We start from the raw sequence: 23,912 nt of genomic DNA, 5'->3' as shown, positions 1-23,912 counted from the left end.
ATGATCTTGAGGTCTCTTCCAACCTAGAAATTCTGTGATTCTGTGAAGCGCAGCGTTAGGGAGAGCTGCCTCTCCGTTTCTGAGCGGCACACCTGGCAGCAGTCTTTCACCCTCTGCCTGTATTCACCCCACAGCCCTGGGATGGAGGGCTCTGCTCTTTCACTGTTTGTTTTTAAACAAGGACTGCTAGGCCTGACTTTACAACATGGAGACATGCTAGTAGCTGCAAGAGGTAGTTTAGAGTAGGCTTGCTACATGAATACTGTCTCTCTAGCCTGTGAAACTTGCTCTTGTTGATGTTCTCCAACATGAACGGCCTCCCCCTCCAGAAGGCAATATACCTGTAACGTGAGATGAAGACAGTAAGAAACTTGTTTGCCATTAGCACAGCACTATTTGATGAAGAGGGGGTGCTGCTTTAGATGTCCCTCTTTAACAAGTCTATATTCTGACAGTTTTTACTCGATAGGACAAAAGAAAAGAAATGCTACATGTACTGGGAGGATAACTGGTTTCTACAGCTATTATTCTTGTGGCTGAAACCATGATTCTCCTGTCTTAAAAAGTAAACATGACAAGTAGCAAAACCTACCTTTATAAATAATACTCTGCTCAAATATATCCTGCTAAGAAAAAATATATTCTAGACCAAGTAAGATTTCCAGCATGTATATAAGTGACCCTAATAAAAAGGAAGCAGGGAATACAGTTTTTGATTTTTCTATAGTTTTGAATGAGTGAATTATATGAATACATGCAACAAAATATATTTTCATTTATTCTTGTAATTGAAAGCTCGCAACATTTCCTTTTTTGTACAAAAATGGACACAACTATAACTCAGTATGATTGTATCTCCTGTAGCAGCTTCTTTCCTAATCCTCTTCCAAATCCCTTGCATACAAAGATAAATTCTGACAATCCTGACATTAGGATTATTCTTGAAGTAAAACATAAGCTGTAATCTTTATGAAGCTGCCTGCCACTCAGAATTATGGCTGAGTATCTGAGCATATCCACATTGCAGGGACCCACTGGGGCTCATCCTGTGCACGATGGACTGCACATAGCAGCTGCGCAGATGCTTCTTGTAAATTGTCATTCACAATCACTTGATCAAAAAACTGACCAAACTGATCTTCCATTTTCTTAGCAGAATCCTCCATCTCCTGTAAATCTTCTTCCTGTGACATACAATAAATGCATAAAGCTCTAGTACCATGTAGATAAACATATTTGCATGGCATCGGCGCAACACCTTGGGCCACATAAACAAGAGGCTCCAAGCCTCTGAAATACAGTCAATTGCGGTATCTTTCCCAATGAATTATCTTGTTTCAGTATGCTCCATTTGCTCCCAAAAGCACCATGTTCTTACATTTTATTTCCCCAACTTTCATGTTTCTTCATCATTGAAATTACCATTTATTTCCATATACAGTTAATACACTTTCTCCGATATTTTAAGATCCTAAACTGGATTATTTTAATGGAAACAGTGGTGACAAATGCACTAGATGCACTGTAAATACAAGCTATATATTTCCTACAAGCAGGATTTGTGTTTTATCTAAAGAACTCACTGGGGAGTTATCAATACTGTAATACACTACATAGCATTACTATATATAATACACCAATACATTAAATATTTAAAACATGGAAAAATATTTGATTAAATCACTGAAATGAAGTACATTCCATCTACACAATGCAATGCAAACAGTAAATGTGCTGAGTCAAGTCTTGTTAAAAGGCAGTTAGAACAAAAAATACACCAAATACTCTCCTTGTTTAAAGGCGTTTGATGCAAATGCCTCAATACCCTATATACAAATTACAACCCCTCTACTTCAAAGGAAATTTAGAGAAAAAGCAAATAAAATGACAAAAATAACTTAGATATGATCCTCAAGACACTTTTTTTAAAAGAAAGATGTTAACCTAGTAACACAGTAGAAAGCATTATGTTCTAAAGACAATCCAAATGTAGTAAACTGGTTCTCTTCCATTTCCAAATCTCACCTTGAATTTCATGTTCACATAATAATCTGTAATGATCCTAGCATTTTTACGAGTTTGCCTCATGCAGCTTATGCTGGATGGCTTGATGAATATAATGTAGGGCTTCAGTTCATGAGTCCGGGCTATTTGGATGCCCTGCAAATTAAGAATAAAAAGAAGTTAAAAGTATTTCAAGTGTATTCATCCCAGCTTTATTCCCATAAAAAGCCAATTGTTTACAATGCACTGTTATCTCCAGACCTAGCAGTAATCTTTTCCACAAACACCTACTTTAAAATGACCTTAAAATGACCTAATAATCCCTGGAGCAGACATTATTAAGCAAGTATAGCATACTGGTCGTTTAATTCTGCTTGGTAACCTTATTAGGAGATGCTTTCAATGCCAGTAAGTGTCTGGACATTGTCATTAACAAATCAACAACATTAAACAGGAATCTGACTTTTTTTTCCTTTAAAATACTGGGTAGCTACCTTTAGAAAAGTACACCTTTACTCCATCAAAGAAGAAAATATCCTGCTTTTGGTAATCTCTGTGCTGTGTAACATTCCCTGATGCTAGCAAGCATTTTTAAACTACTCCACTGCAAAGCAGGGGAGGGAACTGAAATAAAGAAAAAGATAGAAGAAAAGAAAAATTGCAACATGTAAAGTTGGCCAACCTGTCAGATTTAAAATACAAGTAGGCAAGTACACAGTAATTCTCCTACCTCCCAGTAGTTACTAAATAATTGTTATGTGCCATTGTTTTATATCCTTACTAAATCTTGCCCCAAAGTCATACCCTAAAAACTGATAGTGGCACATACGTTCAAGCAACAAGATGACTTCTCTCCCTTCTCCTCCCTCTTGTTTACAGGAACTGCAGCAGAAGAAACCTACAGACAGTTTAAGAGTCAAAATGATGACTGAAGTGAGGCCTCATCTGCCCCTATAGCCATTTAGATTTTGAATAATACCCCCACAGGTGATGTAACTTAACTTTTATTTAGAATAACAAAACTGCTGCTAACCTAGGTTCTGACTAGCTCTGTGTAAGTAGAGGGAAGTCTCTAGAAGTGAGTGAGTTGTGGTTATTTCTTTACATTCAGTTATAAGTGATGCTCAAACCCAGCAGCCTAAACAGCTCCTAAGTACTAAACATAAAAATAACAGATGTTTAAAGCTGTGTCCAGCAAAATCCTACAAGTCTCATGCCCCGTCTCAAACATCTAACATCTGCAAACTGTGGACCTTAGATGAATTGCAGTCTACAGAGCAAGCAATCCTTTGAAGTTCTTGTAGAGCTATTTGGTTACACGAACCAGTAGCTTACTCAAAGCTGTTAAATTACTTCTAAAGAGAAAGAAATGCATGATAAAATTCCCTATTTTTGCTTAAGTTGTTGCTTTTGTTAAAGGATGTTTGGAGATTGCTAATGGAAGGACAAAGCTCTTAACTAACAGGCCTTAGAGAAACAGCAAATACCATGCAAGAGCTTCCACATGAATGAATGATCCTTGCTGTACACAAGTATGAAAACTTTTCTGCATCACTCCAAATGATAATGCAGCTGTTGACTTGGAAACAAATAAACAGGAGAATTAGGCAGATCTGTATGTACCTGTCACTGTAGTATTTTTTCCCCACCACTAAGACCCATGCAAAGAATGATCTACTATTAATAAGCACCATAAGCTAACATGAAATACAAGACAAAACATCTAACAGTGTTCCAGTAGCTCAAGAGTATATATAAAATTATTTTTTCCTTCCAGGAGATAGCAGTTGTAGATTCCCTGCCCCTTTACAACTCACCTGTGGTTCTAAGTCTATTACACAGATCTTCCCTTCATCAAGGACTGTTCGCACTGCATCAACACTGGTACCATACAGGTAGCCTTTGTATTCCCCATATTCCAGCATCCTGCAACAGTGGCAAGGAAGAAGGGAAATGAAAGAGCACTTGAGTCTCAAAAAAGGTTCCATTTAAGGTTAAAACATTCAGCTCTAATCCGCTGATTAAGAATGAATGATGATAAAATGTAAGGAATATTGCTGAACAACCTCCATTCTTGCTTGCTACGCTGGGCACAAAATCAGGACTATTGCAGCTAATCTCAACATCTCAAACCATGCATTTTTCTACTTATTTTGCTATTACAAATGATGTGTTCAGAGGTTGTGATTCTAGTATAAAAGTCTTTACTATGGTACAGTGCCAATAACTTCATAAATGGGAAGATCTCAAAGCACTTTGCACAGCTGTAGCTTCTGATGGTTGGTCTGTTTTAGTATAGAGACCATTGAAGCTTACGAAGGAGCAGACAATTCTGAAAGTTTGGCCTTACCATTCAGGTGCTTATATGAAGATGTAATGACTGCAAACGTTCTGCAGTGGAGATGTAAGGAACAGACTTGAACTCTTTCGTTTTAGAAAGCAGCCCAGTTTACAGAAGGTCTAGACTTTTAACTTACAAATGACATCATATGAGCTCGGAAGTGGAGATCAAACTTTTAGAAGGATTCCAAGATTAATTATAGAGCTTATTTGCTATTTATTTATTAACTGTTTATTTATTAACTATAGAGCTTATTTGCAACTGTATGAAGGGTTTTTGAGACAATGGGCTCAAGCAATTTTGGCCCAAATTTACACCAAACATACAGCAAGCATACAGAGAGGAGCCCATACCCAAGCCCTAACTACAAAACCATCTTTCCTTGGATTTATTATAGTTTAAATAACAAGAGTGTAATTTATCTTAGTTACCTGTGGCTGTACACCATGTTTTCAAAAGTTTCTTTTGATACGTAGTGATATTCACGACCATTCATTTCATAACTCTTCTGAACACGAGTGGTGTCTGAAAGTAGAGATGGGATGGAAATCAATTGCAATTAAGTTCTTGCAATATTATAAGTGAAAATGTGACAGCCTTCTTGAAGACATATAACAATATTTACATAAGTAATAAAATTAGTTGTTTTCATTTTTTAGTCCAGAGTAAAAACATTGTCTGCTACTGGTTGCCCAGCGCTTGAATGGAAGGAGAGTGTTTTAGTCTGAGCATCAGCGACTCAAACCAATCAATAACTGCTTTTGAACTGGTACACACAATTGCTTTTCCTCATGAAGTAAAGCTAACTCAAGTTCATTCTGAAACATTCTGCCAGCCTTCCCACATTTACAGTTTACTCATTTTTTAGATCCTAAGCATAAATTCCTAATTTTTCCATGAGATTCAGATTCATATATCACATGATTGGTTTTCCAAATGAAGAACAAAATAACCACAAGTAGAGACCATTTCTATGATTATATCAGAAATTAAGCTGTGTAAGTCTCATTCAAGACCAGAATGCTAATAAGGAAAGCTGCAAAGCCTATTAAGCACCAACTTCAGATGTCTTCATTCTCATATCCGATCATTTGAATACTATGAACTTATATAGTTCATAGCCTAAGAAATATTCTTATTTCTAAAATCTAGAAAAAGCTCATATCATGATTAAACAAAACCACACAGATTTACTGCTATGTAAAGTTCTAATGGTTTCAGGAGCTCAAACTTGCTAGTATCTTTGGCTGATTTGCCAAAACAAAGAGAAAGATAGTATTTTAAACTACTTAAACCCTTATAAAACCAAGCAACTCTGGCTTGCAGTAAAAACCAACCATGCAGCAAAGAGTGTAAGAATACCCAACAAGAGATAGATACCTGACATTTCCTAATCACCACTTTTAGAAGGGGGTAGGGGAGAAGAGGAAGAATGCTACATACGAGGTACAGCACTTTGAAACTCTTGTGGGTTACTTGAAATAAGCCTTCGCCGTAGCTCATTCACACCCACTCCTGCAGGACCTGAATAGTTGAAAAAACAACTAATTTTACTGACAGAGGCACCTTTCGCATGCACAACTCCCATTTTCCAACATGTTGCCCATACAAGTGAACTGGTAAATACGATAAACTCATGGTTTTAGTAAACAGTGACCTGAATAGAAATCAGATAGCTACTTCTGTTGCTGGATTCCTTCACAAGTAATCACTCCACAGTTTAATCCTGTGGACTTAAAGTACCTGAAAAATGTACCAGAAGTGACTGAGCCATCTTGATGGATCATGGCACAAATCACTTCCTAGCAATACAGTCACTCCCATGAAGCAAGTCAGCAGTACCATTTTAAAATAAAATGGTAATCAAAACTTCTAGACTTAGAAAGGACAAGCAATTTGTCTTTACTAAATCCGATTCATTAGGAACACAGAACAATGCAGAAAAACAGATTCCTTTCAGTCACTATGATTGAAGACTACTTAAGAGACTGTAGCCTGTTTAATACAGTATTTACTATAGCAAACATTATAAAAGGCTTTGTTTTCTAAGCTTTCCCTTCCACCCATGACCAAGATTTTTCCAGTCAAGACTTCAAGTATTCTTCTTTGTACTGCCATATTCAAGTATTTTTAATTCTGGTTGTTTTAATTCTGGTTGTAGAAATGCTTCCACGTTTTCCTAGTGAATTACATGTTTTCTCACTTTTTTTTTTTGTATAATTCCCAACTGAATATAAAACTAAACTAAATCTCTAAAAAAAAAAAAAAAAAGCATTTTTAATAAGAACTCATGACTGCATGACTACTGCCGAAGACTTCTTTTTTAAAAAAAGAAAAAACATTCACTGTCTCAAGGAAACATAATGCATACATTAGACTTTAAAATCAACAGCAAGGTCAAGTTACAAACAATCGTTCTTGAAATGTTGCTTTCAGAGCTACCTACACACTATCTGCTACCTGTTGCAATCAGCAGCAGGAAATCTCAATGAATTCAGACCAAGACTGTTTCCTCCCCTCCATTACAGGCTGTGAAATTTGCATCCAAAAGTAATTACAGCTTACCCACTAGCACAATTAGTCTGTTCCGGTCTGCTGGATGCCGCTGGTACCTAACCACCTCCTCATATGGAGCTGCAAGAGTGTTGTAGCAGCTGCTGGGGCACCGAGCAGAGCATGACTGCTGGTTGTTCCAGGATTTCCTGCGACACAGGCGCATACTTCTGCGGAATCCAGCTGTAGGGAACAAAGGCATCAGCACCAAAAACTGCAACTGAAATGCAAGCAGCTAGTTCTGTAGCCTAGAGTGTCTTCTTCTAAGCTAAACATTTGAGGCATTTTTGAGGTGTTTTTTAAACATTAATTTGGCTGCTGTACTTAACATATCAATTTGATCAAACCTCTGAGCATTAGAAGACAGCTAGAAATGAGGTCAAGTCTCATTGAAAGCTACCTGAAAATTAAAGACCCCACAAAGACACCCAAAACAAGCCCCATGAGAAGTTTATAGCCATATAAAGCATCACTAGGAACAGACCAATTGTGCATTTTTTTTGGTGGTGGTGTTTTTCAAGGTGTAGCTGTTACACTCTGCTAAAACAAATCCGGAATATTTGCTCCAGCCTACAGAATGAATCTCAGTATTTTACAGATCACTATGGTTTAGTAACAAGGACAAGTTTGTTGCTTCACCTTACCATCCAATTCTGAAAACCTCACTTTTAGGTCTGTCTACTTTTCTAATGAAAGCACTCAATTATTCTTGATGTATGACAGACAACAGAACATTATGCTGTAATACAGAGAATCTTGAAATAAGTGAAGTCTAGCAGGCAGTCAAATAAAATGGTAATGGCCAGGTCTCGGTAGAAATCTAATGTGGAGAGGCTCAAATGAAGAGAACATGTGTTAGTATAAGGGAAATGACTTCCTGAGGTCTGGAAAACAGAGCAAGTAGAATTCAATTCAGTAAGTCTTTAGGTGAAGAAACTTGAAGAAATTTGATTGAAACTTCATGCAACCTTTTAAATCTAAATCAAGCCCCAAACACCTTACTTATCTTTAGTCACTGCATACCAATAAAGACTCGTTGACCAAATTCACCAAATTCTTCCTCTTCTAGAATAAGAAAAAAATCCCATGAAGGAAAATGGAGAGTGAAAGTTTAAGACCTAAATGACTAGCAATTATTTCTGATGCCATGTGAAAAGTGTTGCAGTAAACATAAGCTAGTACTATGATTAATCTAATTTTAAAAGCACAATACTCCATAATATGAAATATTCAAATGTGACCAATATTTCTATAAGAGAAAAAAATAGCTTAGAAAGTCATGTTGTTTCTACATTAGATCTAGAACTTGATGTTTTATTTGTTCCATTTCTAAGATATCTAGATACCAGACAATGTTGCTAAATACTTCAAGTACAGTGAGAACTCTGCATAATTTAAACTTTGCAGATTAAACCTATCTTCGAAGAATTCTTTAGTTATAACGTTAAAATAACCAACAATACAACAGCTTAAAACAAGAAATAAAAAATAAATACACGAATCAGTTTCTCTGCCCAATAACAAACTTGGAAAATGCACTACACATCTGCTCAGATCATTCAGGTAAAATGAAGACAATTTATTTTTTTAAATCATCTTTATCTGTACCTCAATATCACAGAAAAATATATTTCCTCCAATTTCTTTTGCCCCCATTCTCGATGTTTCTTGTAATAATGTAACCACTCCGGTAAGTCTTCTAAATCTCTACATGCATTTTAAAGTGAAATTCTTCTACAAAGCTCAAAAATATCAGTTTTCCAGTAAGTCAGTGCTCTAACAATTTAAAAGCAATTTTATCAATGTGATTTGAAGGCAACTAAAAAAATTGTGATGGTGTTTACATTTCTCTTCAAAAAAGACTCCTAATTTTCCCTAATCGTGAATATAGTTATCCAAGCTGTGTACTGCCTTTATTTAGACCTTGCTAAATCAAGAATGAGATACAGAAGACATAAGCATAGGGTTTTTGTTTTTTTAATCTTCATTTATTTTGAGCTACTATTCACATCTTTTTAAGGACTTCTGCTTTATCTTCTCTCTGTTCTATGGTATGGAGTGTAGCACGGAATCCTACAGTGAACAAGCAAATCAGCTATCAGATATCGTAAGTGGAGTGTAGTTCCAGGTAACGTAATAAGCTCTGATAAATTCTAAAAGCCTATTGCTTATAGGAAATAGGGAGGAAAGAAGAGTTAGTGTTACCTTCTTTAAGCTCCTCTGAGTGTTCAAACAAAGACAGACAGAACAATTAGTAAAGACTATTTTCTCAAAATTAAGATAAAGAAACCAACCAGCATTACCCAAAGCTTTTAGGAAATTTGTGGAAAGGGTATTGCAGGCTTTAAATCCAAGAAGTACCCAACAAAACATGAAGCATGAATATTAATTTCCCAAAAGACGACATTCAGCTACAGCACCTACTTCAGTAATTGTACTTGCAAAATATCTCACAAAGTTGGCCAGCTACTTGTTAAAGTAAAATGAAGGATGGAAAATTTGTGATTTTATTCCTGTCTAGACACAGCAGAGAGCTGACTCAGTAGTGAGTACTGAATAGGATTTGCAAGTGTAATCCCCAAATGCAATTATCACTGATGTCCTAGACTGAAAACAAAACAAAAAAAGGTCTTGTAGACCTGCTGGTTCTGTGTTAAAAGCTTTGGGCACTGCTTGAGAGGTGGAAGAAAAATCAACCATCTGTGATAGAAGATCCTACTGGCAAGTCAAGTGGAGATTAGCAGCACGAAAAGTAAGGTGGAATCACATTTTGTCCACAAAACTGCCAAATATCTCAAACAAGAAGTTTAGCAGTAGATTTATTTTAATGGAAAACTTACCTATTTCAGAAAATTTAAGTTTTGCAGAACTCTGAATATGCAATAAATATGTAGCTTTTCCTGACAAAGATCAGCTTGGTTAAAAAACACCACTGACTGACTGTCTCTCTTATGCATAAAGCATTCATTTCATAAACGCATTTTGTTTGTTGCATACCAAACATGCACACAATCAACAATTCAGAACAGCTTTCTTCTCTACCACATCAACGGGTCCTACAGACACTGTGGAGTCAGGCCTTCTGTCACGCTCAGTAAATCCCATTATCCTTTCTGCCATCAATGCAGCCCCCTGCTGTTGCAGCTTGCACAGGTATAACTGAGTAAGATTTGATATATGTATCTGTTACTGATGCATAAGAAACAATTGCATTGCCTCTGTGGGGTAACAGAATAAAAACCTGACAGGAAGAAGAGACTTAAGCCAACAGGATTTTACAGAATGTCCTTTCAAGCCAGAATGGCTTTTAAAACTAAAATAGTATTCTTACTTTTGTCATCTGCTTGTTTGTTTTGTTGTTGTTGTTGTTTTTGTTTTTAATCCACTTGCTTTTCTGTGGACACACTTCTCACAGCAAAACAATAGCAAGGAATTCTGTTAGGATAGAGGAACTTACCAGACTCAAATGTTTCTTCATCTTTTTAGAAATCCAGAGAGAAAAGATATTAAAAATAAATAAAAAAATAAATATAAATAAAATAATAATAATAAATAAATAAATAAAATTAATTTTTCAGGCTCAAACTGTGTCTCAAACACAGTTTTCCCCCCCACTTCCTTCTACACTGAGGTGGCTGAAGTGCAGCTTGCCATGCCTGAATTAACTGTCTGGTCTCTCTCCTGGAAATCTCTCTCTTCTGGAAATCTGTTTAGAAACTGAAAACATTTGTTCTCCAATAGCATAATATGCAGTAAGTGGATGGGTGTAGGAATCAGAAGACTCGTTATACAGAGTCTAATTGTTTTTTTTTTGTGTGTGTGTGACTGCAAATCCACAGTACCTACTTCCATGTGAGGCAGACACTTTCATACTCCCTGCACAACAGCAAAGGGGACTCAGGCTCGTATCTGAGCCTACAGGTGAGGATGTGACAGCAACCACATCCTTACCCTCCAGTTAAGGATGTGAGTGGACTGAGCCCACCACGTTCAAGGCATGCCCACCATGTATGCAAAATCTAACACTGGAAGGCACAAGGCAGCTGATGGCAGTGGATCTCAATGGATTTAGGTACCCACATGCCCTTATATTACTTGGGGGTGTTGTCTCAGATTTTCAAAGTTGCATTTAACATGGTAAAAGTCATATGCTGGCAGTTTTTCAAGCCTCCTAATCCAATCCAAGTATAGACTGCAGCAATCACTTCAGAGAACCGTGCAAGAAGTTCTGCAGCAGGATCACATCCCAACTTTCTGAAATACTTCAGGAAGAGGAGGAATAAGCTATGCCACTTTAGGGAGCAAGTACTATTTACATAAATAACTATTCTTGCTCAGTTCCTAAAACTGTATTCACCTCAGATCAGACTCTGGACAATCAATTGTGTGGGTACTCAAAGATTACAATAATCTCTAGCATGAAATCTAGAATAGACAAAAATTATGTTAACATTACACAGAGCAAACCTGAATCAAACAAGTTGGATCTCATATTTTTTGGGTGGTCCCTCATTTCAGCACAATACCTCACTGTAAACAGTCATTCACTGTACACCAGAAGCGCAGAAAGCCCATTTTAATACACTATCATGTTTCCAAAGAAAAAAAATAATAATAAAAACATCTACAACTAAGTTCACTTGGAGAATGATTCTCTTTACCTGGGAAACAAAACCACACTTTGATTAGCTACTACTTTGAAGCAAAGAGAATCATCAAGGGAATTCAGTTACCTGTTTCCACACACTTCTCATCAATCTGCATGTCATCCTCTGCAGATCAACACAAAAAAAGTTCGATGAATCAGAAAAAAAAAATGTGGAGGAAACAAAACCCTTACAGATCTTACAAGACTGAACTCAGACATCAGAAAGAAAAGATATGAAGCTCAGATCAGTTTTAGACATCTTCGTGGACTTCAAGCACTGCAACTCCATCATCATCACCTTTAGTGAGCAAAGGGCTGCTCTTAAACTAGTGCTTTGAAGTGTTTATGACCAAGAGGTGTAGATGTCTAATTTGAATTGTTTTTGAAGTACTAAGGGGTTTAATATGGTTGTTGCTCTATTCATCCTATAGAAATCTATTTATTAAATATTACCATGACAGAACAATTTTCACTCACTCTATTCTCTCTCATAGCCTGTGTGCACACCTTTCTAGTATATTTTGCTCAAGAAAATGGTTTTATTTGGTTGATCTTTACTTATTTTCACATGGAAAGAGAAAGAAAATACCAATTCAGCTCCCTCTCCATGCCCAGACTACATCAATTCATGTCCCTGAAATCTAACGTCAGGGTTTGGGCAATCTCATGGGCTCGCAATACTGTACAGTTTGGGTGTTCTTTTCTTGTATGCCCCTGCAGACAGGCCCAGCAGCAGCTATTTTCCAGTTTCAGGGCATGTGTCGACCATATTCCTCCAGTCCCAGTAAACTACTGCCTCCAACCTAAGCATTTGCCCAAAGGTACCCTTTAAAGAAATACTCTCTTGGAGGTTGTTGGCTGCTGAAGATGGGAGAGAAAGTGGGGAAATCAGTTCTCCTTTTCTTAAAGCACCCCTTCCAAAATCTCGGTTACCTACCAGATACACAATTTAATTTTCCACTAGTAGAAAATGTAGGTTTCTACTATTTTAAGGAAACAAAAGATTTGCACACGAAACAGGAACTAAGCAAATACATGTAAAAGAAACTACCACTGCCTTATTTCTGGCAACTTTTTAAAAAGCTAAGAAAAAAAAAAGCTATGTTGATTCTAGGTATAGACATGCAATGTAGCCCAGGGACCATCTCCTACCTTCTTCCACAGTGCTTACTGCCCAGTGTATCATGTCCATTGAAGCAGTTAAAATGCAATAAAATTACTGTAAAAGAGAGCTCTAACGAAGTAATCAGTGTGGTAAGAATCCTACACAATAAAAGACACTTAATCTGAGAGTTATCACAACAGGAAAAATGATATTTTTATGCAAGTATAAAGAAATAGTGGGAAAAGTGGTGAGAAAAAACAGGATGAACATTCTTTGTTGGACAGTAAGTACAAATTTACAGAAAGTTAAATTATAATTGGCAGAGGATAATGTTTCTGGATTGTCACCACAAGTAAACCCACAGGAAGTATAGGTTAACTTACACTGAGGAAAAAAGTTCTCTTTCTCTCAATGCTGTTATGTCAAATAAATATTCTAAACATACTGCACAGCATCTTACAGTGCAGAACTTTTATGTGTGTCTCTGGAAAGTCACTAGGCTAGTACCTTTGTCACTTCAGACTTCCTCACGCCCAGTTCTATGGGCACAGAGAGCTCTAGCTCTTACATATTTCAGAAGGAACTTAACTCTTCACTTCTCTGACACATCCCAAGTACACTGGAGATGATCACCAGCACCAGCCCTCCACGTAATCTATCATTTGGTAGGTATTTTCAAGCGAATACTCTAAACACCCTTCTGAAGTGTTTCCAGAAACAATGTCTTTTATTTAAACCAAATTTGCATGAGCTTATGTTTCAGTATTCTGGGAAGTAGAAACAAAACTTCTTCCTACTCTACCATTCAAATAACTTTTTACTCACACATTGATGATTTGAGACAGAGGTGGGGCTGGAAAGGTTGAGACCACCAGAATTCTCGCTGCTTCCTGTGAAGCAATAAATTTAGCACAGTTAAAAAAAAGAAATAATCTGTACACAAGGGCACTATGCTCCAATCCGATTCACTATGTATAATATAAATCAGTACAGAGCTGGTAGAAGACACCAAGAATGGAAATATTAACAATGTTCTAGCCCATTGCAGAGTGCTCAAAAATAGCAGACGCCACCTAACGGCAATTTCCAAATCAGCAGCCCCGAACTATTTTCGATTAACATGTAGGGACAGGCACATTAACCATGCTGTTCTACAGACTTGTAGAAATTAGAAGAGAGCCTTCTGCTTCCAGCCTCAATCACAGCCTGGTGTGATTTCAACATCCATTATAAAAACTGCAGCCACATTTGTATGTAGCATAAATCAAAGCTTATCACATGGCCCTGCTTGAGCAAGGGGGTTGGACAAGATGACCTCCAGAGGTCCCTCCCAACCTTAACTATTCTGTGATCAGAAGGCCTAGCATGGCCTCGTATTTTCCTGAGGGTAACGTAGATGGGACATGGTAAGAGGATCACACGAGTGTGCTACAGCAGTTTAGCTTCTGTTTACACTGGATGCCTTCAGAAACAAACAGTAGGATATTTATGCAGAAAACAGGCAAGGAATTCTTGTTTCTCCTCAGGCATTCTCTCACCCCTCTCCAACCTCCTTTTCATCTGGTCATGAGTTTTGACCAACGCTGAAGAAGTTACTCATGCCTCATTTTTTTCATTTATTTTTTAAAGATAAAACTATGCTCCTCTGCCATACATTTTAATATCCCGCACTACCCTCCCACAGCTTCTTTTTTTTTCTTTTAAATCATTAATGATGGTCCTAAACAGTCAAGGCCCTTAATTTCTGTTCACCTTTCAGATGCTACGCTCCACTAGATGGCTTTGCAACTAGCAAAAAGACTATGCAACTACTGTTGGCTTCTTAGACTTGGATTTCAGATAAAACAGATATTTTCAAAAGCATGTTCTTACACAGGTACTCTTAAGGAAGGAGTAAGAGTAAGTAAGTAAGGAGTAAGACCAGTAAAAAGAAGGATGCTTGCCATACCACCAAATCCTACTGCTATGACTGGTAGAAGTTTTAGTAGCAAAAGCTGAATAACTGGATTATTTGTGGACTGGAAACCAGAAAAATTAAGGCTTCTTTACCTTTTAAGAAGATGATTTGAGGGTATAAGTCCAGCACAGGCACTGAGATCTGAAACTTTCCTGGCCTGCCACCAGAGAGCATCATTCTGGTCCACAATCTGAAGTATTTCACCCTTCTTAAAAGGCAAACCTGCATCAGCACACGGTATGGCAGGATCTTGCAATGGACAGTAATCTGCCATTGCTCGCACGTATAGCTGGCAAACAAAAAAACACAACATGGTACAACATGAGCTTTATAATCACAAAGCCAGGTATGGCTGCTACTTAAGTCAATTAATGATGAAGTCATGTTCAAAAAAAAAAAAAAAAAAAGATCAAGCACCGATTCTTACCTATTCGCTGGGGAAAAGGGGGGCAAAGAAAGAAGCACTATCAATCATGAAAATTCACCTCTATCCTCTAGATGACTCCAAAACTGTCTTTACCTTTAACACAACTATATTTCAGCTTACTATATTAACTGTTTCAGCAACAGCATATTGACATCAGATGAAAGGCAGCCACTAAGACAAGTAACGCTTTAAGGACTGCAGTAAACTTGTAAGGAATACCATGTCTTTACATACCAGGGCATCACACCCCTATGCAGATATTATTGTTGCAACTGCTTACATTAACAACCTGGAAAAAAGTGCATCTTACTGTTGTTTGGTTGCTGACAGGACGATCAGAAACTGGAATCAACTTGAACATAATTGTTCCCTGAGACAAGGCCTAAATGATTAAAGAAAGGAATAACATGTAATATAACTGGTATTCAACATAATCAATTTTCATCAGCACAAACTTAACACTGCATGGCTTTGAGGTTACTATACATAATGTCTGTATGACAGCTGGAATTAGGCAGACTGAGTTAATATGATACCAATTTTTTTTTTTTTTTTTAAAGTAGAATCAAGAAGGAAACTGAATAATTTTAATTCAGTGAAATCAGTGTGTGGTGATTTTTTTTTTCCATACATGCGTTGTTTCTTTAAGCCTGAATTTGCACAAGACATTCTGATTTCATAAGCAGCTGTTTCCTTGAGGTGGATGAAGTTCATAATCTGAATTTTCTGTTATAAATTTCAGACTGGGCGAGGGAGGTGGAGGGCGCAGACAGGTAGGGAAGAAGAACAGCATAGTTACTCCTCAAGTAGAAAAAAATTCAAAATAGATTCAATACCAGAATATTAATAACTTGCTCAGGCTCAAGTCCTTCAACAGGAACTCCATTTACTTCCACTAGTTTGTCTCCAGCATACAGCAACCCTACATGGAAAACAAGGAGGAAAGCAGCAGCAGAAGCATTTTAATATAGCTTTATTTCCTAAAATCATTTTTGAACATCTTCCATCTAAACCCATTACACTAATAAATCATGAGACTTGGAAACAGACCTTTAGAAATTCCTTATCACTTGGGTGCAGAGGGACGCCTTGGGACCCCTTTAAATCTTTTATGAAGTCTTCACAAGATTGTTTACTTCTACTGAACAATTAATGTCAATTACAATAACTCAAATATTAATCCAACTAGAAACACACTCATCTACTGCCTATCGTTTCTGTGTAGAGAAGAAAACAGAAGCCAGACAATACCAACAGAAACATTATAATGATTGCAATTCAATTTTATTTCCACTGTTTTACATTTTAGTTCAATTTCCAAAGGAACATGGAACACATGCAATTCTAGGATGACTAAGTAATGGTGTTTCCTTGGAAACATTACTAAGTTTGCTTAGCAACTAATGCTACCAAAATGTTTAGTTGACTAGTGAAAGGAAGTATTACTACATATTCCTCAGAGCCCTTTATCTTATGGAAGGATATATCTGTAGTCTGTGATTTTATTTCTCCATTAGGGAATGAGCTGCCAGTATTCTTGTTACATCACAGTTCTGGTTATTACCAATCGATCTCATAACAGATCTATGTATTTATGGCTTTCTGCCAACATCTGGATAATGAAAAGCTGTATTTGTACCTCAACTCTCAAAACATATCATGTTCACGTGAAAATGAAAGCAGAATCAAACCCACTGCAACATATTACTGCTTACGCAGTGCTATCCAGTGTACGCATCTCCTTGCTCATCACACAAGATGAATTGTAGAAGCAAAGCTATTCATTTCAAAATATCTTATTTCAAGTTTAATTTTGTATTATCTTTATTCAAATTATACATACCACTTCTGTCTGCTAGCCCACCATGGATCACACGGGCAACTGTTATGTCACCTGTTATCTCATGGCGCTTAATGGTTGCACCCTGGCAAACAAAGAAAAACACTGTTTGATCACTGAAGAAGCTGTAAGTTTCCTTTCAAATCACAAGCCTTACCTCCTTTGCAACGACAAAAAGGCATTGAAAGATGCACCTTTTTAACACAACACACAGATCTAGCAAGAATGTATCAGTAGTAGTACTATTGCATTGTACTAAGTCCTTCAACATCCTCAAGTCCCATCATGCTAAAATAACCTCGATGACCAACTCGGAGAAATCTTTATCTCAAATATTATACCTATCTTTTCCTAAAGCAGATTAGTCAAACTATACTATGTTTTCAGCCTATAAGCACAAATGAACCTTTTAGTTCTTCCTCCTTTCTTTCCTTCCTTCCTATTTTGGCCAAGGGAATAGCTCTCAGTCCTATTTGCATTTTGAATTTTCCAAAATAAAAACATCTGCCAAATGTTCAAACCCTGACTGGACAGGGCTCTGAACAACAAGTTGTGCCTGCATTGATCATGAATAGTTAGATGGTCTCCTAATGCACTTTCCAACCTCAACAATTCTTGTGATTCTCTAAGAGCTAGACAAATATGCACACAATCTCTGTGACATTCCTAAGGGAAAAAAAAACAAAAAAAAAACAATATGCACATGATACATTATGCAATACTTGAGAAAGATGAAGTAATTTGAGAGACATCAGAAAACTCCCTACCAGAGGCTGGTTGTTTTTCACTAAGCAGACAATCCTCATGGCTTCCTCATTTTCAGGTATGTTGTCAGGCAGTGGGGGAAGTGTTGGTTCAAAATCTTTCTGGGCTACAGTATCATGAGCAGATAGCATGGCCTGTTACAAACAAAAACAAACAAACAAACCCATCAGCAAAGATCAGACAATAGAATAGATTTTAAACTGTGACTGGTCAGGAAACAGAATTCAGAGACTAAGTTCTCAAGTAGACATAAGTCCATTTCACACCTTGATGACTTCTTCTTTCCACTTGGAAATGTAAACTGAAAGAAAGCTTTAAGAACAGTTCCTCTCTTTACTTCCTCTAGAAAACTTAAAAAAGATGGAACATTTCTATTCGGAGCTCTAGGGTAAGAACACAAGTTACACATCATGTAAACTTCGGGTTTTTAGGTCTGTATCAACTGCTCAGAATTTAACTTTGTAAGAAATCTCTCTCTCAAATGCAGTCCCTAATAAAATGCAACACACTGCAGCTGCAAGTACTTCAGATACAGTCCTCATCTTGATTCTCAACTAGGTTAGCTCATGACTAGGAAACTAAGCTTTTTCTGGGTCCTTTGCCAGTTTCCATGAGCAGCTGTCCATCTGTTTCCATTCCCATTCCAGATACCTCTATGAGACAACTCTTTCTTTTATTAAGCAGCACTTGCCCTCAAGTGTGGGGCTCTCAGTAGTCTTCTTAGCTCTTTGATCTCTCCAGACTGAGGGGCTTCACGCAGCAACTCTACCACCTGATAACATAAGAGAATAAGCACAGAGACTGGTTATGGAGTACAATAAAGTATTTTAAGATCTGCATATTATATGACTAAAGAGCATATATATAATGCTCTGGAATCAGACCATATTACTATAGTTGCACATTACTCAGGCAGGCACAGTTTATTTAGTTCAGGCACAGTGCCACGTGCTCTAAATTAGCTTCTTCTATGCCTCAACTGATATCATCAGCGTCAGTTTCTCCGCTTGGTCATTAACTCTCATTAATTCAGAAATTTGGAAGTGAATAATTAATTAGAAAAAATAAAAAAATACACTTGTCAGGGCTCATGCAGCTGGCAATGACAGCTGTATTTATTTCTTATCCCTCTCAACACAGGGAGGGTTACCAACTGTTGAACATGCGAAGAGAGAATCTTTCCATTTAATATAGTGTGCTCACAGGAGACAAAATAAACATTGTTATCTGCAGCTAAGTTGGTTAGTTTGTTATTAGTGAGTTAAACAATACACTGTGTACATAGTCTTACCTCACGATTCAATGCACGTGCCTGCAGCGTGACAGGAATGGGCCTTTTTCCAAGGTAGTTTTGGAGGCATTCGTAAATCTGTTGCACACCATGACAGACAAGACAATGCAATGACGACATGATCTGTTCTCTTGACTATAGATACATACACAACATGCAAAGGACATGATGGAATTTCTAGGAGTTTCTCAACACAACTAGAGCCATAGAGCTTGTGATCTCAATCTTTAATGTCAAAAAAAGGATCTGGAATTGATTCTGTAATTAATGGTCTTTCCACATTATCATCCAGCTAGCCAGTTATGCTGCAGTTTTTAATTTTCCAATGAGAAAATCTGATTACACAGGACAGTGGCATGACAGCATCGATTCTTTGAGTTGTGGCTTACTTTCTTTCCTAAGTTGTGGGGCCTGATTAACAATGTCAAATTTAACTTAAAATGAATTGCAGTATTTAGAACTGCCATACAAGCATTATTATCCATTGGATTTTTTTTCTTCTTTAAAATGGAAAGATTTTTAAAAGCCTTGTTAGAACAAAAGCAGAATTTGTATAGAAATTGTCTTATAAAGAGATATTGCTGTTTCAGACAGAAGCACACCCCAAAATTCTGCTCTGTAACAATGTGCAATGTTCAGCTGAACACAGGATCAGTGTGGCCAAAACGAAACAGTAAAATTTCACAAACATCCATGCCAAGAAATGGGATAAAAAGCCAAAGATTTAAGAGCACAAAAAGACAGCTGAACAGTGCTGTGCTCAGCCTGTGTTTCCATGCCCACAGCCTTAGTGCAGACACTTCAAGTAAGGACTTTAGTGTCTAGGACATTACAAAAGAGAAAATATTTTTTTATCCTTAAAGCAAAAGTGGTTTTGTTCACCTTGACTGCTGCTGTTAGTCCCAAGATTAGGACTAGTAGCAGTTAGTGTAATTAAATTTTTATTGTTCAGACATGGCAAAATAAAATAGCTATTCCCTAGACAATGCTCTCCAAGAAACCTTCACTGTAATAGCTGAATATTATTTTACCTTTAAAAGTGCTTGCAGCCAGTGAGATCTGAGCAGGTCATATAACATGCCAACACCATTGACATCTCTTTTACAGAGCAAACTCAGTTCTTGTAGCACTAGGGTCAGAACATGAGACAAACCTGAGTCCAAGAAACAGAAAAGCGCAACATATTTCAGTACAAATAGATCAACCAAAGCCAACCAGTGACCCAGACCTCTGAAAAGCAACTTGCCTCAGTTTATACTTTCAGGAAATATATCCTGATTTTCTGTCTGCACTACATGTTCCTTGCAATCAACTCTGTTGTATAAGAGATTTTTTTCTATTATGTTATTCATCAGGGGTAGGTCAATACCAACAATTTTAAAGTGACCTGTGAGAAAAAACACATGGGGAATCCCACACATACCAGAAGTCTGAGTTTTGAACTCAGACCTCCTACAGAAAAGAGACAGGCATAAAAAATTGCCTTGTTCATTTTATAGGCTTTTCTTTTAGATGACCCACTGGTTGAGCCAGGGACCACTTCTTTTTGCATGTTTGAGAAGTGCAGAAATTCTGGAGGACATCACTAATAAAATGCATCATCCCATTAAATATATACAGCTGTCAGACACTCAGAACACTTCCCAGGAAACAGGAAGAGCTGTTCTTACCGTTCAAAAGTAGCATTTGATCTGTTAGGAACAGTATTCTTGTACAGTGGGGGGAGGGGGGGGGGGGGGGAGACAGTGTTCTTTTAAAGTCTCAAGGAACCAAAGGTAAGAGTGACAAATAGATGAGATTTTATGCAAAAACAGGTCCAGATACAGAACAGATTTTAGTGAGTGCATGGAATTTACTTTAATCTCAGCAGTAAGACTGTAACTAGAAGCTTTACTTTTTTTTTTTTTTTGTAAAAAAGCAACATTAAACATAGTATGTTTTAACAAGCAATACTGCAATACAGGAAAGATGTTGAAATAGAAGCTACTAGCATCTTGATTTTAATTAAATCAAAATAAAAAGTTTTTCATTAAACTACAGCTCATCCAGCAGACTCACATTAACCAAGTACTCTTTGATGCACACAGTATAATCAGCTGCCATTATCCAGTCACCATAGCAAACCTGAACATATAAACCAACTCTTCTCTACTTATTTTTCTCCTGAGAACAATTTTTACAGCCACTGACAGTTGTTTCCATTATCAAGTCTAGCCTGTGTGATGCTACCGACCCTTGTGTTGGATCTGTCTTCAAATTTAGTTTCACTGAGTTATTTTCATTATGCAAGAATTTATATAGGTGCTTCCTTGTTTAGCTTCTGCAGATAGGACTTCTACCTCTATCATTAGGCAGAACTGTTGAATATCCAAACTCTGAAGCTTGGGAAAGTACCTCATTATCAATTATCTATTTCTGGAAAGCGGACATCTAAACACTTACATAAATAATGATTAAGATCCATGAACTCTGTGAACCCAGACTGTAAGCCCCATAGGAAAATATCTCCCGCAACACAGTTAACTGTAAAAGGATTCCTTTCTATAATTCCTACTGCCTAACAGAATGTTAGCTTTGGTTGAAATACTTTAAGACCTTTTTCCTTGTTAGTGGTTACCTCTATTTGAGGACTTGCACCACCTAATTGTCTCCAAGAATGCTATCACTATACGAAGTGGTCAAATAGACCAGTGCATTCAATACAGAAGCACAAATCTTTGAAATATAGAGAATTATTTCCTTAATCAAAACAAACAAACAAACAAACACCTCTTGCAGTTACTAATAACTCTTGATACAGCTGCAGAGACCCCTGACTTCATAAGCCAGAAACAAATGCCAGGTATTCTCTTCTGACACTATAAAGTAACTGCCTACCGCCATTTCAGATTAAGAATCGTTCCCATTATTAGGTAATAAAATTTCTAGATATGTTCATCTCTCTCGTGTCTCACATGAGAATCACATGTGCACAGAATAAGACTTTTAGCCAGTTTTCCTTCTCCTGGAAAAAGAGATGCAAGAGTTGTAAGTACCATTATCTTGACTGCAGACTGCCGGCACCTCCATCTTCTTCATTCCAGGAGACTCCATCCACTTGTTCAGAGTGCAGCATTCACACCAAGTAGGTTTCACAAAGATAGATGCTGAACTAGGGAAAAGAATACGTTCATATTGGAAAATCATCAGGTATTTTAAATTGATAAGGAAGTAGAATAAAAAAGAGTGGGGACAACCATTCTTATTTGAAGGGCACAAGTGGTTGCAAGCACAAACTAAAGGCATGAGCCCAAGTGTAAATTCAGTTACCCACTAGCAACCAAAACATAAGACAACTGCAAACTTACTGTTTTACTTCTTGGAATTGCCATTGTTTTAGACTACTTAATGCAGCAAGCTAAACTGTTCTGTGTATCTTTTGTTCCCCGGCTTTAAGTGCACCACGATGGAAAGTTATCCTTTTTCCGTAGAACTTTAAAGCTTGTTTAACACAATACAAAATGCTTTACACAGCTTTGAAAGAATCATATTCAAAGCAAAATTAAATATAATTATTCTCATTGATACAATATTAAAATGTAAGGATTTTGCGAGTTTCTATTGAATTTTCATTGGGCAAAGGCATGGTTTTGTAAAGAAGGGAACCCTGTTTCAATCACTTAATATTTAAGGTCTTTGGAAGTACTTGTTTCACAAAGATTTCATATTTTCCTTTTTATTACCTCAAAGTGAATTGAAAAATAAACAAAAACCCAAAACAGAAAATCCACACCTTACCTCAACTGTATCATGATCTGCTTTGGACATTTATAGTTGCCTGCTACTTTCAGAGAGAGAAAAAGTTATTTGCTAATCTAACACAACTCCTACATCATCTTTCATTATAAAGAGCAGCATAAACTATAATTTTTTATTTAAATGTTAATAAGTTTTTAAATTCTGTTTTTAAGTAGTAATGCAGAAACGCGTGTTAAATTCAGTGTGGCTTGTATATGAATTAATTTCCATATGTAAGAAGTAAGACTTGCAAAATTTCTTCCAGCTCCCTTCCCTCCCATAAACTTCTGTGACAACCTATCACTACAGCATAAGGGTTCCTTAGACCAGAAGTGGAAGAAAGTCTCCAATTTGTTTCTAACAGGAAACAAAGAAGTAAGAGACTGTGTTAAAAGAAGAGTTCTCTGAAGTTGCATAAAATATGGAAATTAACCAGGTAACACATTTTCTGTCATTCACATCGTCCTGTCCTGACTGATTTATCCGAACTTGTAAAATAATATGGTGCATTTCTACATCAAAGCACCAAGAATCCACGAGAGATTTGTATTAATTCAGCATCTTCATTACATCCTAGTTGATCCAACTTCAAATCACTTTCGAAATGATTCAAATCAAGTTTGAAGATATTGTCATGATTGCCATTACTGTAGGATTACTTGTGAAGGGCTAAATATTTAAACTGATCACTTGAGAAGATTCAGAGTACAAATTAAACTGTAACACATCAGTTAACTGAGTACTTCAGCGAACAGCAGTGTGACACTATGCACAGTATAATGTCCTACCAAATTCTGTTAACTATGTGATAGCTTATCTCCCAGATTAGTAAAGCATAAAGGCAGCCATTTCCCTCTAAATTGTTCTGTGGAAAGAAAATATGAAAAGGTACAAACAGGAAATGTACTATCTTGATCTGCTTATAAAAGCAGAAGGCATTACTGTCACTTTTACTGCAGTTCTTAATACTTATTTTTAGACCATGTTTACTCTCTCTCGTTAAATCACAGAACTGCTTTCAAAAGGCAGAGAAAATGAAGGGAGACATACATCTCTGCCGCGGACGTCAGGAGATAAGAATTCAAACATTTTATTACTGAGTATTGGTTATTCATTACAAGCTACCTCCACAGGATGCTCAGTTATATATTTCCCTGAGATTCTAAACCAAAATATTTTTATATCTTCTTTCAAAAGACCAACA

The 23,912-nt window shown here is 36.9% G+C and overlaps 1 protein-coding gene across 2 annotated transcripts; it reads right to left on the bottom strand.

The window, feature by feature from the left end:
• Positions 1–751: 751 nt before the first annotated feature.
• On the bottom strand, positions 752–22,653 carry LOC118157614 (MAGUK p55 subfamily member 4-like). Of its 2 annotated transcripts, XM_035312018.1 has the most exons (21): positions 21,967–22,653; positions 19,963–20,084; positions 18,932–19,009; positions 18,332–18,412; positions 17,643–17,774; positions 16,879–16,960; positions 15,872–15,957; positions 15,346–15,417; positions 14,701–14,897; positions 13,477–13,541; positions 12,699–12,716; positions 11,632–11,670; positions 10,356–10,376; positions 9,104–9,118; positions 7,922–7,963; positions 6,911–7,081; positions 5,789–5,869; positions 4,777–4,870; positions 3,822–3,930; positions 2,026–2,160; positions 752–1,184 (listed from the first exon to the last, which is right to left on the bottom strand). In XM_035312018.1, the coding sequence occupies exons 1-21, from the start codon at positions 22,214–22,216 to the stop codon at positions 993–995; spliced, it is 2,082 nt and encodes a 693-aa protein (XP_035167909.1). In that variant the 5' UTR covers positions 22,217–22,653; the 3' UTR covers positions 752–992. The 2 variants fall into 2 exon arrangements, with proteins under 2 accessions (XP_035167909.1, XP_035167910.1); XM_035312019.1 differs by lacking the exons at positions 7,922–7,963; positions 9,104–9,118; positions 10,356–10,376; positions 11,632–11,670; positions 12,699–12,716 and adding an exon at positions 2,834–2,902.
• Positions 22,654–23,912: the final 1,259 nt, after the last annotated feature.

Source organism: Oxyura jamaicensis (genome assembly GCF_011077185.1).
Source record: "Oxyura jamaicensis isolate SHBP4307 breed ruddy duck chromosome 7 unlocalized genomic scaffold, BPBGC_Ojam_1.0 oxy7_random_OJ85495, whole genome shotgun sequence".
Classification (NCBI taxonomy): Eukaryota; Metazoa; Chordata; class Aves; order Anseriformes; family Anatidae; genus Oxyura; species Oxyura jamaicensis.
Note: the sequence above shows the minus strand (reverse complement) of the source record. Positions and strands in the feature narration are given on the sequence as shown.

What these genes read in the sequence shown, in the direction of transcription:
- LOC118157614 (XM_035312018.1), bottom strand. Translation starts at nt 22,216, where the DNA reads ATGCCTTTAGTTTGTGCTTGCAACCACTTGTGCCCTTCAAATAAGAAT. An exon ending in TGAGAGCCCCACACTTGAGG is followed by an intron (nt 17,775 to 18,331) that starts GCAAGTGCTGCT and finishes TGTTTGTAACAG; the next exon opens with GCCATGCTATCTGCTCATGA. An exon ending in GTTTCAAAGTGCTGTACCTC is followed by an intron (nt 4,871 to 5,788) that starts GTATGTAGCATT and finishes CTCTACTTTCAG; the next exon opens with ACACCACTCGTGTTCAGAAG.